Source organism: Nannospalax galili, unplaced genomic scaffold (assembly GCF_000622305.1).
Source record: "Nannospalax galili isolate Female #2095 unplaced genomic scaffold, S.galili_v1.0 scaffold567, whole genome shotgun sequence".
Lineage (NCBI taxonomy): Eukaryota > Metazoa > Chordata > Mammalia > Rodentia > Spalacidae > Nannospalax > Nannospalax galili.
Window position 1 is genome coordinate 2,557,419 of NW_008357638.1, and position 15,011 is coordinate 2,572,429.

Sequence of the window (15,011 nt, forward strand, 5' to 3'; positions counted from 1 at the left end):
TTCTTTTTTTGTGTATTCTTTAAATTCACTGAATTCTTTTATCATGTTTATAATATATCTTTTGAGTTCCATGTCCTGCATTATCTCTAGGGTGTTCTTATTGTACTCCTCTTGAGGACTGTTAGTATTTGGTGGGGTTTTGTTATTTTGGTTTTTCATGTTATTTTTTCTCTGTGATTTTGACATGTGAATTTCTTTTGTAGTTTCTGATTCTTGTGTGAGACTCAAGCCTTCAAGTTTAGGTCTGCTTCTTTTTGTGAACTTTATGTGTGTTTGTGGTTTACTTTTTGGGCATGAAAAGCTGGTTCCTCTAAGCTTCTGGTTCTCTCTTTTGATTTTATATTGGAGTGGCCAGATTACTTTTGTCTTTAGGAGTTCTCACAAAGGCCCAGGTCAGATGAGGATCAGATGCTCTCCGGCTTTCTCCTAAGGTCTGGATCCCTCTAGGGAAGATTTTCGCGTCAGGAATTTGGGGGTTGGCCTGCCCTGGGAACCAGGCCCAGGAAAGATGCTGGTCTAGGGATGATGGTGGTGGTGCCACCAAGTGAAGCAAAGGAAGATGGGGGCGGAAACCACCTCAAGGGCTCCTGGAGACTGCACTGAGGAGCTGGGTTTGTCCTGGAGAGAGGCCTGCGGGTTGGAGAGAGGCCTGAGGGTTGTGCAAGCCCTGGGAAGCAGAGCGAGGTGAGGAACAGTCATTTTTTAAACTAAAAAGTAAGGCCTGGTGTGGTGGCATACACCTTTAATTCCAGCACTCAGGAGGCAGAGGCAAGCAGATTTCTGTGTAATCAAGGGCAGCTAGGTCTCCATAGTGAGTTCCAGGCCAATTGGGGCTACTTGGGAGACCCTATTCAGGGGGAGGAGGGAGGAAAGATTGTTTTTAAACTACTCCTATACTAAATTAACTTAAGGTCCAGGTCTTACTTTTGTACTTTATTAATAATGCTTTATATACTTCAGTTTATGTTCCATAACATCAAATGTTCTCCTAACTGACCCTATCCTTTTTTGTGTGTTACTATTGGTTTTTTTTGTTTGTTTTTTTTTTTTTTTCCCTTTAAGAGAGTGTTAAGGGCATTGGAATTGGGAGGTTTTGTTTGCTTTTCTTTTACTTTTCTAATTTTTTATTGAATTTTTGTGTATTTCACACAGAAAATCATTTTTATACCCCCTTGTCCTTTGGCACCCTCCCATAGTCCCCCCCAACACACACAGACATACACACACACACACACACACACACACACACACACACACACACGCATATATTCTGTCGTTTGTGTTAAGGCCTAGCATGTAAAGTTAGTGTCTCCAGATGTTCCTCAGTGCCGGTTCATCCACTGGGACCTAGTCAGCCCATCTAGAGTCCCTCCCTTTGAGAAGATCGCTACTTTCCCACCCAGCATTAATCAGTTGCCAGTATTCTTAGACTGAGATTGAGGTCTGCTGTTCATTTCCATAGTTCTGTGTTGGATTTTTGTCTGCTTAAGTTTGAACGGGTCTTATGCATGCTGACACCATTGTTGTAGATTCCTGTAAGAGTCCCAGGCACCTATAGTACTATTTTCCTGTGGTCTTGCATCTTCTCCCTGGCTCTTTCCATCTTTCTGCCCCCTGAGTCCTGGGTGGGTGGATTTTAATATAGGAGTCCTGTTCCAGGACCCACACTCTGCAGACTTATTCTCTGCGTTTTGACCACTTGTGACCTTTTGTGTTCCTGGCCCTTTGTTGCATGATGGAGTGTCATTGATGAGAGTTAAAGATGCATTAGTGTTCTCTTCATCTCTTATTATTTCTTCTGTGAGCCATAGGTGTAGAGGTTATATCATAAATGTGCCACTTAGGCTTGGGCAGTTCACAGACAATCTCTGTGTGCGACCAATTGTGGAAATCTAATTATCTCTCTTGAAAAAGAAAAAGAAGTTCCTTTGATAAGTGGAGCCTGAGATACTTGTCTATAAATTGAAGGATCCATACTTTGTACATAATAAGATATTACATTTGTGTAGGGATGTGACAGCCTTGGCGTTTTCATCATGATCTGTGACCTCTCCAGGTATGTGTATTTGCCTAGGTTTACAGTATCACACATGAGTTTTCCCCCATTGAGTGGGCTTTAAGTCCAAATTGGTAGCTGTTGATTACCCTCAAGATAAAAGTGCCACTACTGCACCAATGTTGTTTGCTGTGCTGGTCATTGGATGTGGTTTTTAGGCCTTGAAGCTGGGGTTGGACCATCAATTGATGTTCTCTCTTAGCAGCTTGCATAGTGTTCTCCAAAGCTATGGGAGGTGACTTCCAGGTCAGTTCCAGCTTCGTTGCTCCAAATCCTGTGTCCAAAGTATGTCCTGTCTTCAGCAATAGGGTCTTACCATCAAGGTCTTGGAGGCAATCAAGGAATGTGGCAATAGCCTGTGTAATTTTTGGAGTCTCTTGGACTACCCTTGCCAACAATTCAAAGGAAGGTTTCTCCTGTCTAGCACTGTTTCTTATATAGTCTTCTGCTATACTCACAGACTCATGCAGCAAGATTATATATATAATTTTTCAGTAGGTTTTTGGACTAATATGATTCCCTCTGGATTTTTATACTAGTGAAGCACTATCTCTCCTCTTTCTCTCCTTGTCTTATCCTCCCTCCCCATTTAAAGTGTCCCCATTTTCCCCATTTATCCCTTGATAATTTCTGTCTGCTATGGTCTCTTGAGCTCCTTCTTCCGCTTTATTCCCATAGTTCTTTATATAGCCCTCCTTCTCCCTCTCCCATTTTAACTACCTCCTTTTTACATATTTCTCCTATGTAACACCTGTCTCCTACTAGTTTTCCCTCTCGGGTTCCTTCTCTCCCTTTACCTCCCTGGTTCCCTTCCATTTTCCTGGTTCCTGCAATTATATCAGGATATGTGCTTATAAGGGTATGGTGCTACAATCCAAAGGAGGGAGAACATGCATCTTGTTTTTCTGAGTCTCTCTTACTTCACTTAGTATAAGAGTTTCTAGTTACATCCATTTACCTACAAATTTCATTACTTCATCTTTCTTTGGGGGTGGGGTCTTTTTGTCAGGATCTCCCTGTAGCCCCAGCTGGCCTAGAACTTACTAAGCATACTTCATCTTTCTTTACTGCTGAGTAGAACTCCACTGCTTAAATGTACCATATTTTCGTTAACCACTCATCAGTTGAGGGACACTTAGATTGCTTCCATCTCTTAGCTATTGTGAAAAGAGAAGCAACAAACATAGTTGTACAAGTGTCTCTGCAATAGGATGAATTCTTTGAGTATATGCCAAGTAGTGGTATAACCAGGTCATGTGGTAGGTTCATTTTTAGTTTTTAAAAAAATAATTATTTTTATTTTATGTATGTGCATGTATTACCTGCATATGTGTAAGTGCACCTGTGTCCTGCAGTGCCTGTGGAGGTCAGAAGAAGGCATCAGATCCCCTGGAACTGGAGCTACAGATGATTGTTAACCACCGTGTGAGTGCTGGGAATCAAATCTAGGTCCTCTGCAAGAGCAGTCAGTGCTTTGTTTTTTTTGTTTGTTTTTTTTTTTAATTTATTATTTTTATGTGTATGTGTGTATTGCCTGCATAAGTGCACCCGTGTCTTACAGTGCCCGTGGAGGACAGAAGAGGCTGTCGGATACTCTGGAACTGGAGTTATAGACAGTTACTACCTGCCGTGTGGGTGCTGGGTCTTCTGCAAAAACCACCATTGTTCTTAACTGCTGAGCCATCTCTCCAGACCCCATTTTTAGTTCTTTAACAGTTCTCCACACTGCTTTCCATAGGGGTTGCATGAGCTTGCAATCCTACCAGCAGTAGGATGAGCATTCCCCTTTCTCTACATGCTAGCCAGTATTTGGTATCATTTGTTCTCTTGATCTTAGCCACTCTGACTGGGGTAAAGTGAGATCTTAAGGTGGTTTTAATTTGCGTTTCCCTAATTACTAATGATGTTGAACACTTTTGTGGTCTCTTTGAGACAGGGTCTCCCTGTAGCTCCAGCTGACCTGGAACTCACGAGTTCTGGGATTAAAGGTGTGCACCACCATACCTGGTCTTGTTGAACACTTTTTAAGATGTTTTTCAGCCATCTTTATTTCTTCTTTTGAGAACTCTGTTCACATCTTTAGCCCATCTTTTAATTAGGTCATTTGTTTTCTTGATTCTTTGTTTTTTGAGTTCTTTATATATTCTGGATGCTAAATCTCATCTGCCAATTGTGTCACTGGTGAAGATTTTCTCCCACTCTGTTGGTTTTCTCTTCACTTTCTGGTTGTTTCTTTTACTGGACAGAGGCTTTTTAGTTTAATGAAGTCCCACTTGTTAATTGTTGACCTTAATTCCTGAGCAACTGATAACCTATTTAAAAGTCCTTTTTACATCTATATCTTGTAGGTTACTCCCAGTGTTTTCTTCTAAGAGTTTCAAGTTTTACAGTAAGATCTTTGATCAGTTTGGAGTAAAGATAAGGGTCTAGTTTCATTCTTCTACAGTTTTGCCAGCACCATTTGTTGATGTTGCTGTCTTTCCTCCCTTGTGTGTTCTTGACACCTTTGTCAAATGCCAGTTGGCTGAAATTGCATGTACTCATGTTTGGGTTTTTAATTATGTTCCATTGATCTATGTGTCTATTTTTGTGCCAGTACCATGCTTTTTTTTATGACTGTAGCTCTGTAGTTTAGTTTGAGATCTGGTATAGTAATCCCCCCAGCATTGCTGTTTGTGCTCAGGGTTGCTTTGGCTATCGAGGGTCTTTTGTGCTTCCATATAAACTTAAAGATTTTTTTTCTAATTCTATGAACTATGTCATGGGGCTTTTGATTGGGATTGCATTGACTGTATATGCTGCTTTTGGTAGGATGGTCATTTTCACAATATTCTTCCAATCTATAAGCATGGGAGGTCCTTCCATCTTCTGATGTCTTCCCCAGTCTCTTTAAAAACTCAAAATTTTCTTTGTAGAGATCTTTGATGTTTTTGGTTAGGCTTATTCCCAAGTTTTTTTTTTTTTTTTTTTCTTTGAGGCTATTTTGAATGGGAGGGTTTCCCAATACTCTTTCTCTGATTGCTTGTTATTAGAAAGGCTACTGATTTTTGTAGATTAATTTTGTAACTTGTCATTTTACTGAAAGTGTCAATCAGTTCTAGGAGTTTTGTGGAGGAATTTGGAGGATCTCTTAGGTATAGTAGTAACATATCATCTGCAAAAAGGAAGAATTTGACCTCTTCTTTGCTAATTAATACTCCTTTAATTCTCTTGTCTTGTTGCTCTAGGAAGAGTTTCAACCACTATACTGAAAAGAAATGAAGATAGTAGATACCCTTATCTGGTTCCTGATTTTAATGGGAATGCTTCCAGTTTGTTTTTTTTCTTTTTTTCTTTTTTCTCCATTTAGAATGAAGTTGGCTGTGTGTTTGTTGTATATAGCTTTAATTATGTTGAAGTATGTTCCCTCCAGTCCAAATCTCTTTAGAAATTTTATCATGATTTTTATCATGAATGCATGCTGAATTTTGTCAAAGGCCTGCTCTGCATCTATTGAGATGACCTTGTGGTTTTTGTCTTTGAGTCCATTTATATGATTGATAACGTTTATTGACTTTCATATATTGAGCCATTCCTACATATCTGCAGTGAAGCCTACTTGATCATGGTGGGTGATCTCTTTGATGTGTGTCTGTCTGTGGTTTACAAGTATTTTGTTCAGAATTTCTGCATCTATGTTCGTTAAGAATATGGGTCTATAGTTTTCTTTTTTGGTTGTGTCTTTACCTGATACTGGTATTAGAGTGATGGTGGCTTCATAGAAGGTATTTTGGAGTTTTTCTTCTGCTTCTATCTTTTTGAGTAATTTAAGTAGTTTTGGTAGCAGATCTTCAAATGTCTGGTAGAATTCTGCTGTAAGTCCATCTGGTCCTGGATTTTTTTGAGTCGGAAGGTTTTGTATTACTTTTTCGACTTCCTTCTATATTATGGGTCTGTTTAAGCTGTTGGTCTCTTGTTTTAACTTTGGTGATTCCCATAATTTTAGATATCCATCCAGTTCTTTTAGTTTCAAATTTAATAGAGTATAGGTTTTTAAAGTATTCCCTTATAATATTCTATATCTTTCTGGTGTCTGTTGTGATGTTTCTCCTTTCATCTCTGATTTTGTTGATTTGGAGGTGCTCTTTCTTTCTTTTGGTTAACAGGGCTAGCGGTCTGTCTGTCTTGTTTGTCTTCTCAAAGAACCAGCTCTTGGATTCATCAATTCTTTGTATTGTTTTCTTTGTTTCTATTTCATTAATTTCTTCTCTGATTTTTGTTATTTCTCTTATCTTCTGGGTTTGGGTTTCATTTGTTCTTGCATTTCCAGAGTCTTCAGTTGTAATGTTGAGTCATTTACTTGTGCTCTTTCAATTTTTTTAACAAGTTTTTTTTTAAATATTTATTTTTATTTTATGTGTATGAGTGTATTGCCTGCATGTATGTGAGTGTACCCATGTCCTGCAATGCCACGGAGGTCAGAAGAGGGCTCCAGATTCCCCTGGAACTGGAGTTAAGGATGGTATGTAGCCGCCATTTGGGTCCTGGGAATCGAACCCGGGTCCGCTGCAAGAGCAGTCAGTGCTCTCAACCGCTAAGCCATCTCTCCAGCCCCTCTTTCTATTTTTTTAATGTAGGCACTTAGAGCTATGAACTTCCCTCTTAGGAGGACTGCTTTTAAAGCATCCTAGAGGTTTAGTTGTGTCATATTGTCCTTTTCATTTAATTCCAGGAATACTTTTATTTCTTTCTTAATTTCACTTTAACCCACTCATCATTAAGGAGTATGTTGTTTAATCTCCATGAGTTTGTGTATTTACTAGGACTTCCAGTGTTTATTTTAAGCTTTATTGTGTTGTGGTCTGATAGAATGCATGGAATTATTTCATTTTTTAAATATTTGTTGAGGTTTGTTTTGTGCCCCAGTATGTGGTCAATTTTTGAGAAAGTTCCATGGGGTGCTGAAAAGAAAATGTATTCTTTGGTGCTTGGGTGGAATATTAGGTAGATGTCCATTAGGTCCATTTGATGTATGATGTCATTTAATTCAGATGTCTCTGTTTATTCTGTGCCCAGTTAACCTGGCTAATTGAGACAGTGGGGTATTGATGTCCCCTACTGTTACTGAGTTGGGGTTAATCTGTGTTTTAAAGTCCTGTAGTGTTGAGCTGGGCATGGTGTGCACACCTTTAATCCTAGCACTTGGGAGGCAGGCCCTTGATCTCTGTGAGTTCGAGGCCAGCCTGGTGTACATAGTGAGTTCCACACCAGCTGGGGCTACAGGGAGACCTTGCCTCAAAAAGAAAAAGAAAACATCAGTCCTGTAGTGTTGTTTTTATGAATTTGGATGCACCAGTGTTTGGTGCATGATTGCATTATCTTCTTGGTCAATTGTTCCTTTGATCAGAATGAAGTGACCCTTTTTAGCTCTTCTGATTACTTTTAGTTTTAAGTCTGTTTTGTCAGATAACTAGAATTGCAACCCCTGCTTGTTTCTTAGTGTCTTTTATTTGGATTATTCTTTTCCATCCTTTCATCTTAAGGTAGTGCCTGTAGACAACAAAGGAATGGATTTTGTTTCTTAATCCATTCAACTAGCCAGTGTCTTTTGACTGGGGAGTTCAGTCCATTGATTTTTAAAGTTATTATTGAAAGATGTGTATTGTTTGCCATCATTTCAATTACTGTTTGCATTCTTTGTCTAATTTTGTGTTTCTATAATTATACCTTCATTTACTTTCTTTCTGTTGTCTCTGGGGTATAGTTGTTCCTTTCTCCATTCTTTGTATTGCTTCAAGTATTCTTTGAAGGGATGGTTTTGTGGACATGTATTCTTTCAGCCTATTTTGTCATGGAAGATTTTTCTTTCCCCTTCAACTATAATAGACATTTTGGCTGGGTCTAGTAACCTTGGGTTGGCATCTGTGGTCATTTAGAACTGGAAATACTTTGGTCCAGGCTCTTCTGGCTTTCATAGTTTACATTGGTAAGTCAACTGTAATTCTGATGGGTTTTCCTTTATGTGTAAGTTGTTTTTCTTTTTCGGCTTTCAGTATTCTCTCTTTGTTCTGTACATTTAGTGTTTTTACTATGATGTGCCTTGGGGAGTTTCTTTTCTGGTCCTGTCAATTTGATGTTCTATGTCCTACTTGTATTTTATGGGCATGTCTTTCCTTAATTTGGGGAAATTCTCTTCTACAATCCTGTTTAAGATCTAGTCAATACCATTAACCTTAAAATCTACATCTATGTCTATGATGCGTGGATTTCGTCTTCATATGTGGATTTTCATGGTGTCCCACATCTCCTGCATATTCCAGTCCTGTGTTTTTAAAATTTTTTTCATAATCTTCGCTTGAGCAGCCCAGTTCTTCAACTTTATTTTCCAGTCTTTATATTCTGTTTTTCATTTCATTCATTCTAGTGGTAAGGCTTTTTCCTATTGTTTCAAATTGAATTACTGAGTTTTTCACTTCTTCATTTCAGCCTGAGTTGTCTTCAGTATTTCTCTTTTTTGTGAATTCATTCAAAAGTTTATCCCTATCTTCTTTCTGTTCTTGGATTTGTTTGATTGTGTGTTCTTTAAATTGTTGAATTCCTTGATCATGTTTATGATTGTTCTTTTAAATTCTGTGTCCTGGGTTTTCTCTAGGGGGTTCTCCTTGTAGAACTCTTCTATAGGGCTGGTGGAGTTTGGTGGGAACATACTCTTTTGGTTTTCCATATTACCATTTTTCTGTTGTGATTCTGATATGTGGATTTCTTTTGTTTGTGATTCTGGTATGAAACTCAAGCCTTTGTTGAGTTGAAGTCTGCTTCTGTTTGTATTATTGGTGTGCCTAGGTTATTTTCTTACTGGGTATATAAAATGGTCGGTCTAGGTTTCAGGTTCTCTCAGCTTTTATATTGGAGAGAACTGATGGCTTCAGTTCAGCTACTGAGGAGTTTCCACAGAGGCCCAAGTCAGGCTCCAGTCAGGTACACTTCATCTTCCTTCTAATGTCTGGACCCGTACTAGCGGGCAATCACAGCACAATTTGGGAAGTTCGCTAAGGGGAGGCCTGATTCAGGCACTCTCAGGCAGTCTGCTAAGGTCTTAGTCTCTATTGTGGGGCAGAGAAGTCTGCCCTGGTGCAGTGGGAGGGGCCTCACATCCTAATTAGGGGCTTGGGCAGGGCAGCGATTTGGGGATGCTCACCACCACAGCAGGGCCAGCTGCGGGCACTCTCAGGGGTCTGCTAAAGTCTCAGCCCCTACTGTAGGGCAGATAGGATTAGCCCTAGCAAAGTGGGAGGTACTTCATGTGGTCTCAATTAGGGTGTTAGGCACTGAGTGATTTGAGGAAGCTTACCACCCCAGGAGGCTGGATCCAGGCACTCACAGGCAGCCTGCGAGGTCTTTTTTTCTTTTTTAACATTTATTATTTTTATTTGATATGCTTGAGTGTTTTGCCTGCATGTATGTAAGTGTGCTTGTGTTGTATAATACCCACAGAAGTCAGAAGAGGGTGTTGAATTCCCTGGAACTGGAGTTACAGGTGATTGTTAGCCTCCGTGTGAGTATTGGGAACCAAACATGGGCCCTCTGCAAGAGCAGTCAGTGCTCTTAACCATTGAACCATCTCCAGCCCATGCTTTTCTCTTTTTTTGGTCTTTTTTTCAAGACAGGGTCTCCCTATAGCCTCAGCTATCCTGGAACTCACCGTGTAAACCAGGCTGACCTTGAACTCACAGAGATTATGCCTGCCTCTGCCAGTGCTAGAATTAAAGGCATTTGCCACCATGCTTGGCTCATGCTTTTCTTTTTAATTGATTGGGGTAATAGCCAAGGCCTTGCTTAATAATGTTTATTATTTATGTTGCTTTAAATTTCCATATGTAAATATTTTTTCATTGATCAAATTATACTTTTCTAAAAATATGAGGTACTTGCAAACGTAAGTTCTACAGAAATTAATCTTAGTATTACTTAGTCAGGCTCATAAAATACGAGTCTTATATCGTACATTGACATTAAAGGAATTAAGATTTTTATTTATTTATGTGTAATTCCTTTTTTGTTAAACATTGTTACTGATAATGCTTTTGTCTTTGGTAACAGTGTACCAATTGTTGACAGTTGTAAGACCTAGCTCAAATACTGTCAGAATGCATTACCATCTTCATCTACCTCCTCACTGATGTTATATTTACATAGTATTTCATTCTGTCATTGAGACCTGTGTGTCCGAATATATGTGTATAAATGTGTGTTTTAATTTCTTATTACTAATGGTTAGCTTGTGTTCTTAATGTATAGTATCTCTAGGCTAGAAAGGTACCAATAAATGAATATTGGAAAAAACTAAAGATTGGCTGTTAGTATTCTGATACTTACAAGTTCTAGTGGAAATCTTTGAAGGTTTGTATGTAGTTATGTGCAGATATTTATGTGGACCCATATAAAGGTCTGTATAAGATGTGTTTAATGGTAAAGGAAAAGTATAATATGTTTGCAATTTTTAGCATTTCATTTTTTTTAACCATTTTATAGGTCAGGGTCCTAAATACGTAAAAATTTTTATCAATCTACCCCGATCTATGGATTTTGAGGAGGCAGAAAGAAGTGAACCAACTCAAGCTCTGAAACTGACAGAAGATGATATTAAAGAAGATGGCATTGTTCCACTTCGTTACGTTAAATTTCAGAATGTTAACAGTGTAACTGTAAGTATTTCATTAGTATATATTTGTGTGTAACAGTGCAGTGTTCAGTGTTCTCTGTGTTTCTAAATAATCTTTAAAAAGTAGTGTTAGTCCAGTAATTTGAAATGAATACAAGTGTATAGTGGGCTAATTAATTTTTATTCTCTTTGACTGTGTACCCTAAAGAAGACAGACCAGATTAGGGGAGCTTGGGTTGGTTCATGAGGCCTTTCATTTCTAGAACATTTGCACTTAAACTAGTAGTATTTATACTTAATCAGAACCTGATGTTAGGGCATGCTGTCTTTGTAAAAATTCCGTTTAATTTTCTAGCGTATAGTTTTTTATAGTGTAGTGGTGATGGTATCAATAAAATTGGCTAGTTTCTTTGTTTTTTTGAGACATCCTCACTCTGTAGCCCAAATTGGCCTGGATTCACTCTATAGCCCAGGGTGGCCTCAAATTTGCAGTTGCCCTCCTGCCTCAGCTTCCCAGATGCTGGGGTTACACACTTGAGATGCCTCACTTACCTTAAAATGACTTTTTTAAAAGATCATTTTATGTTTTAAGAAGTAGCTAAGTATGTCTAAATATTGACATATTTAGTAAAATTATTTTTAAGTCGTGTTCTATTTTAAAAGTTATTAAAAATGGTGCTAGAAAAAGGTCAACTCATTTTTAGCAGTTATTACTGCTTTTGAGAATTTGAGTATTGAAACTAGTATGTTTCCTGCCACCATCCTCCTTTGGGCCCTTGATGAAAGAGAGTCAGTCAAGGGTTAAAAATAATACAGAGTCCTTGATTTGGACATCTCTGAAGTGACTGCCTCTATCAATGGGAATCACTTAAGGTAGTCATCTTGCAATAGGCTCAAGACACTATACATTGTGTCAAGTGTTAGTGGCTTAAACGAAGGCAGAGAAAGGCATACCTATCACCTTTATTATGATAAAGTTAGGATTAAAGTAATAGTCATAATTTAATCAAATAAGATGAACTTTAAAAGCAATGAATAAAAGCAGTCATGCTTAGTTTCAAAGAGCAAGTAAGTACATTATAAATAAGCACAGAACTAGTTTAATGGCATATTTATTATATACTTTAAATTGATTAAATAAACAGTTTGAATCTGTGGTTGCCCGTGAAAATAACAATAAAAATTGATGGTACAATCCTTTAATCCCAGCGCTGGGGATTTAGAGGCAGGTGGATCTCTGAGACCAAGGTTATCCTGTGGTTCCAAGGAGACCCCGTCTCAAAACAAACAAAAAAATTCATCAGTGAGTAACATCTTAGAATGAACAAAGTATGGTATCCAAATCATAAGAGACAGTATTTTTCAGTCGACAGCATCTTTAGATTCTTACATTTTTCAATTGGAGGAAAATTTTTTTTAAGTCCAATGAAAGTAACGCTTCTTTTCTTAACATACTGAGGGAGATTTAAAACCGGAAGTATAGAATCAGGCCTTTAAAAATATGAAGAACGTTAGTTTTAGGAGAAAATTTCAAATATTTTTCTTTTAATATTCTAAGAAATAGAATGGATGCATGAATATCAGAAAGAACATAACTGCAGAGATTTTCCACAGTGTAAGACTATGATTCAACAGTCTGTCCCACTGTACTCAGTGAATCTCATACTCTTTCAGCATTCTCTATAAAGAATTTAGGTATGACTCCTAACCATCACACTAAATTATCATGAACTTGTATATTTGAGTGTCTTGTCATAACATCCCTAGAGAAGGTGAGAATAGCAGTGCAAGCAGTGGAATTAACAGTAATTTAGGAGCACTAGTGTAAACATACTGTAGTTTAGATTCATCCTTATAAAGAATGGAGGGTATTTTTATTGATAAAAGTAAACTAATGCATAGTCACGAAAAATAAATTGTAGTAACAAATGACAGATGTGACTTTTAAATTTTTTTTCCTGTTTTGGACAGATATTTGTTCAGTCTAATCAAGGTGAAGAAGAAACAACAAGAATTTCATATTTTACTTTTATTGGTACTCCAGTCCAGGCAACAAATATGAATGACTTCAAACGAGTAAGTTTGTTCAAATTATGATTAAGGAAAATGCAAATAGTTTCAAAGGAATATTTCTTATATTTTGGTAGTCACTGTTTTTAACCATGAAGAATCAAAATTATATGTCATAAAATGTTAAGTGAGTACTAGTAGCTTCTTAAAACATTTTGAGATACTCAACTGAAGTCCTTAGTAACTTAACTGATAAAACTATTAATGAACGTCTAAGTAAGACTAAAGATAATAACCTGATTACAGAAAGTGGTTAGGAATAATGGAAAAATTATATTAAGTTAAATCATTTGAAGGAATAGTAAGATTTCAAGAGCTTTGCTGATAGATATCCAAACTTTAATGGTGATTATTTCTCATGAAAATGTATTTACAATGACTTGAATAATTTTATTATTAAAAATCTGAGCTATGTCTTAACACACTGACATATTTTAACTTTCCAAAGAATGTATCCTGAAAGATATCAGCATCTTTCACACATTTCTGGAGCAACTTCTTATTGGTAGAAGTTGTGTAGGGTGACTCTTAAATGTAAAAACTCAGGGGCTTAGGGAGATGGCTCAGCAGTTAAGAACACTAACTGCTCTTGGCTAACAACTGTCCTTAACTCTAGTCCCAGTGCTCTGATACCCCCTTCTGTTGTCCGTAGGTATTGTACGCATGGTCCACTTACATGCATGCAGAAAACACTCATATTCATAAGATAAAAATTAAATTTTAAATACACCCAGATCATAGAAGTGCCAGTGAAAGCTTTCTTAGTATCAAACCTTGTTGAAATGTGTGGCCACGTGGGTGGAGAGATCCCTCGGTGATTAAGAGCACTGGCTGCTCTTTCAGAGGATCCGGGTTCGATTCCTAACACCCATATGGTGGCTTACAGCCGTGTCTGTAACTCCAGTTTCAGGAGATCTGACCTCCCTCTTCTGACCTCCATGGACATTGTACGACACAGGTGTACTTATATACATGAAGGCAATACATTCATATACATAAAATAAGAAAATAGTAATCAAAAAAGAAATGTGTGGCCTCACAGGAAATGTTGGTATCACATTGCTTCTAATGGCCAGAGATTTAGGACTTGAGCTAATTACAAGAGAAGAGTTTCCCTAGAGCTGCCATAACAATGGATGGTCCAATAAAGGCACATGCTGGTTTTAAAAACAGGCTGCAGGTGGGGTCTGTGTGAGTTCAAGGCCAGCCTGGTCTACACAGTTCCAGGCCAGCTGGGCCTACAGGGAGACTCTGTCTCAAAAAGACCAAAAAAAAAAAAAAAAAAAAAAAAGGAAAAGAAGAAGGTCTAGAAGGTCTTGACAGTACATTTTAACTGTTTTTTTTTTTTTTTTCTTTCAGTTACTTCTTATTTCACAGCATAATTAACTTTTGGGACAAGTAGGATTAATTATATACTTAGATCTGTTGTGCCAGATGTTTAGTGTATGTATAATGCCTGGTCGAAAGAAGGAAGGATTAAGCATCTACATTTATATCATAAGGCATGTGTTACCCTGGGAAAGTGTGTGAGCAACAAAGATGTTTTGGCTGCCTGCTTTGTCTCTTTGAATTAAATGCTATTGGCCTTGGCTTTAGCTGTGCCCTGCATAGTTTGTTCCTAGCTTACTTCTTTCCTAAAATTTATTATAAGTCTTGTTAATTTCCTCCTACTATCAATTTAGCTCTAAAGTCGTATTTCTTACTTTAGCTTAATGCTATTCAATTTCCATTTTTGATAAAAGTAATATTCTTTTCCATCTTCTTACCAGCCAGTCACTCAATTATAATTTTTTTAATTTGCATTAATAACTGTCTTATTTGTGTCACATCCCTTTCAGTAGACTAAGTCTTTCTTTGACTACCAAAGCTTCTTTTGAGGGGTGCTGACTTTTCTTGTTTGAGAGCATTTGTGTTTGTTTTATAATGATCATTTGTTTATTTAGCCTTTTTCAGATTATTTAAATGACTATAGAGTAGCAATTTTCAAACTTTCTAGTCTCAGCCTTTAAACTGTGAAAGGTGACTGAGGATCAAGAAGAATTTTTGTTCCTGTATTTAATCCCAGCACTTGGGAGGCAGAGGCGGGCGGATCTTTGTGCGTTCAAGGCCAGCCTGGTCTGCATAATCAGTTCCAGGACAGCTGGGGCTACAGGGAGATCCTGTCTCAAAAAGATAAAAAATATATATAAATATTTTAATAGACTATAGAGCACATATAAATGAACATTTAATCTGTTAAGTTTT

At 37.6% G+C, this 15,011-nt stretch overlaps 1 protein-coding gene across 3 annotated transcripts in view; it reads left to right on the plus strand.

Moving 5' to 3' along the window:
• The window catches only part of Txnl1 (thioredoxin like 1), a 64,437-nt gene that overhangs the window by 44,255 nt on the left and 5,171 nt on the right, over positions 1–15,011 (plus strand). For all 3 annotated transcript variants that reach the window (XM_029557317.1, XM_029557316.1, XM_008855379.2), the window contains 2 exons: positions 10,568–10,740; positions 12,669–12,773. In XM_029557317.1, coding sequence (XP_029413177.1) covers positions 10,568–10,740; positions 12,669–12,773 — 278 coding nt within the window. The remainder of the gene's footprint in view (positions 1–10,567; positions 10,741–12,668; positions 12,774–15,011) is intronic.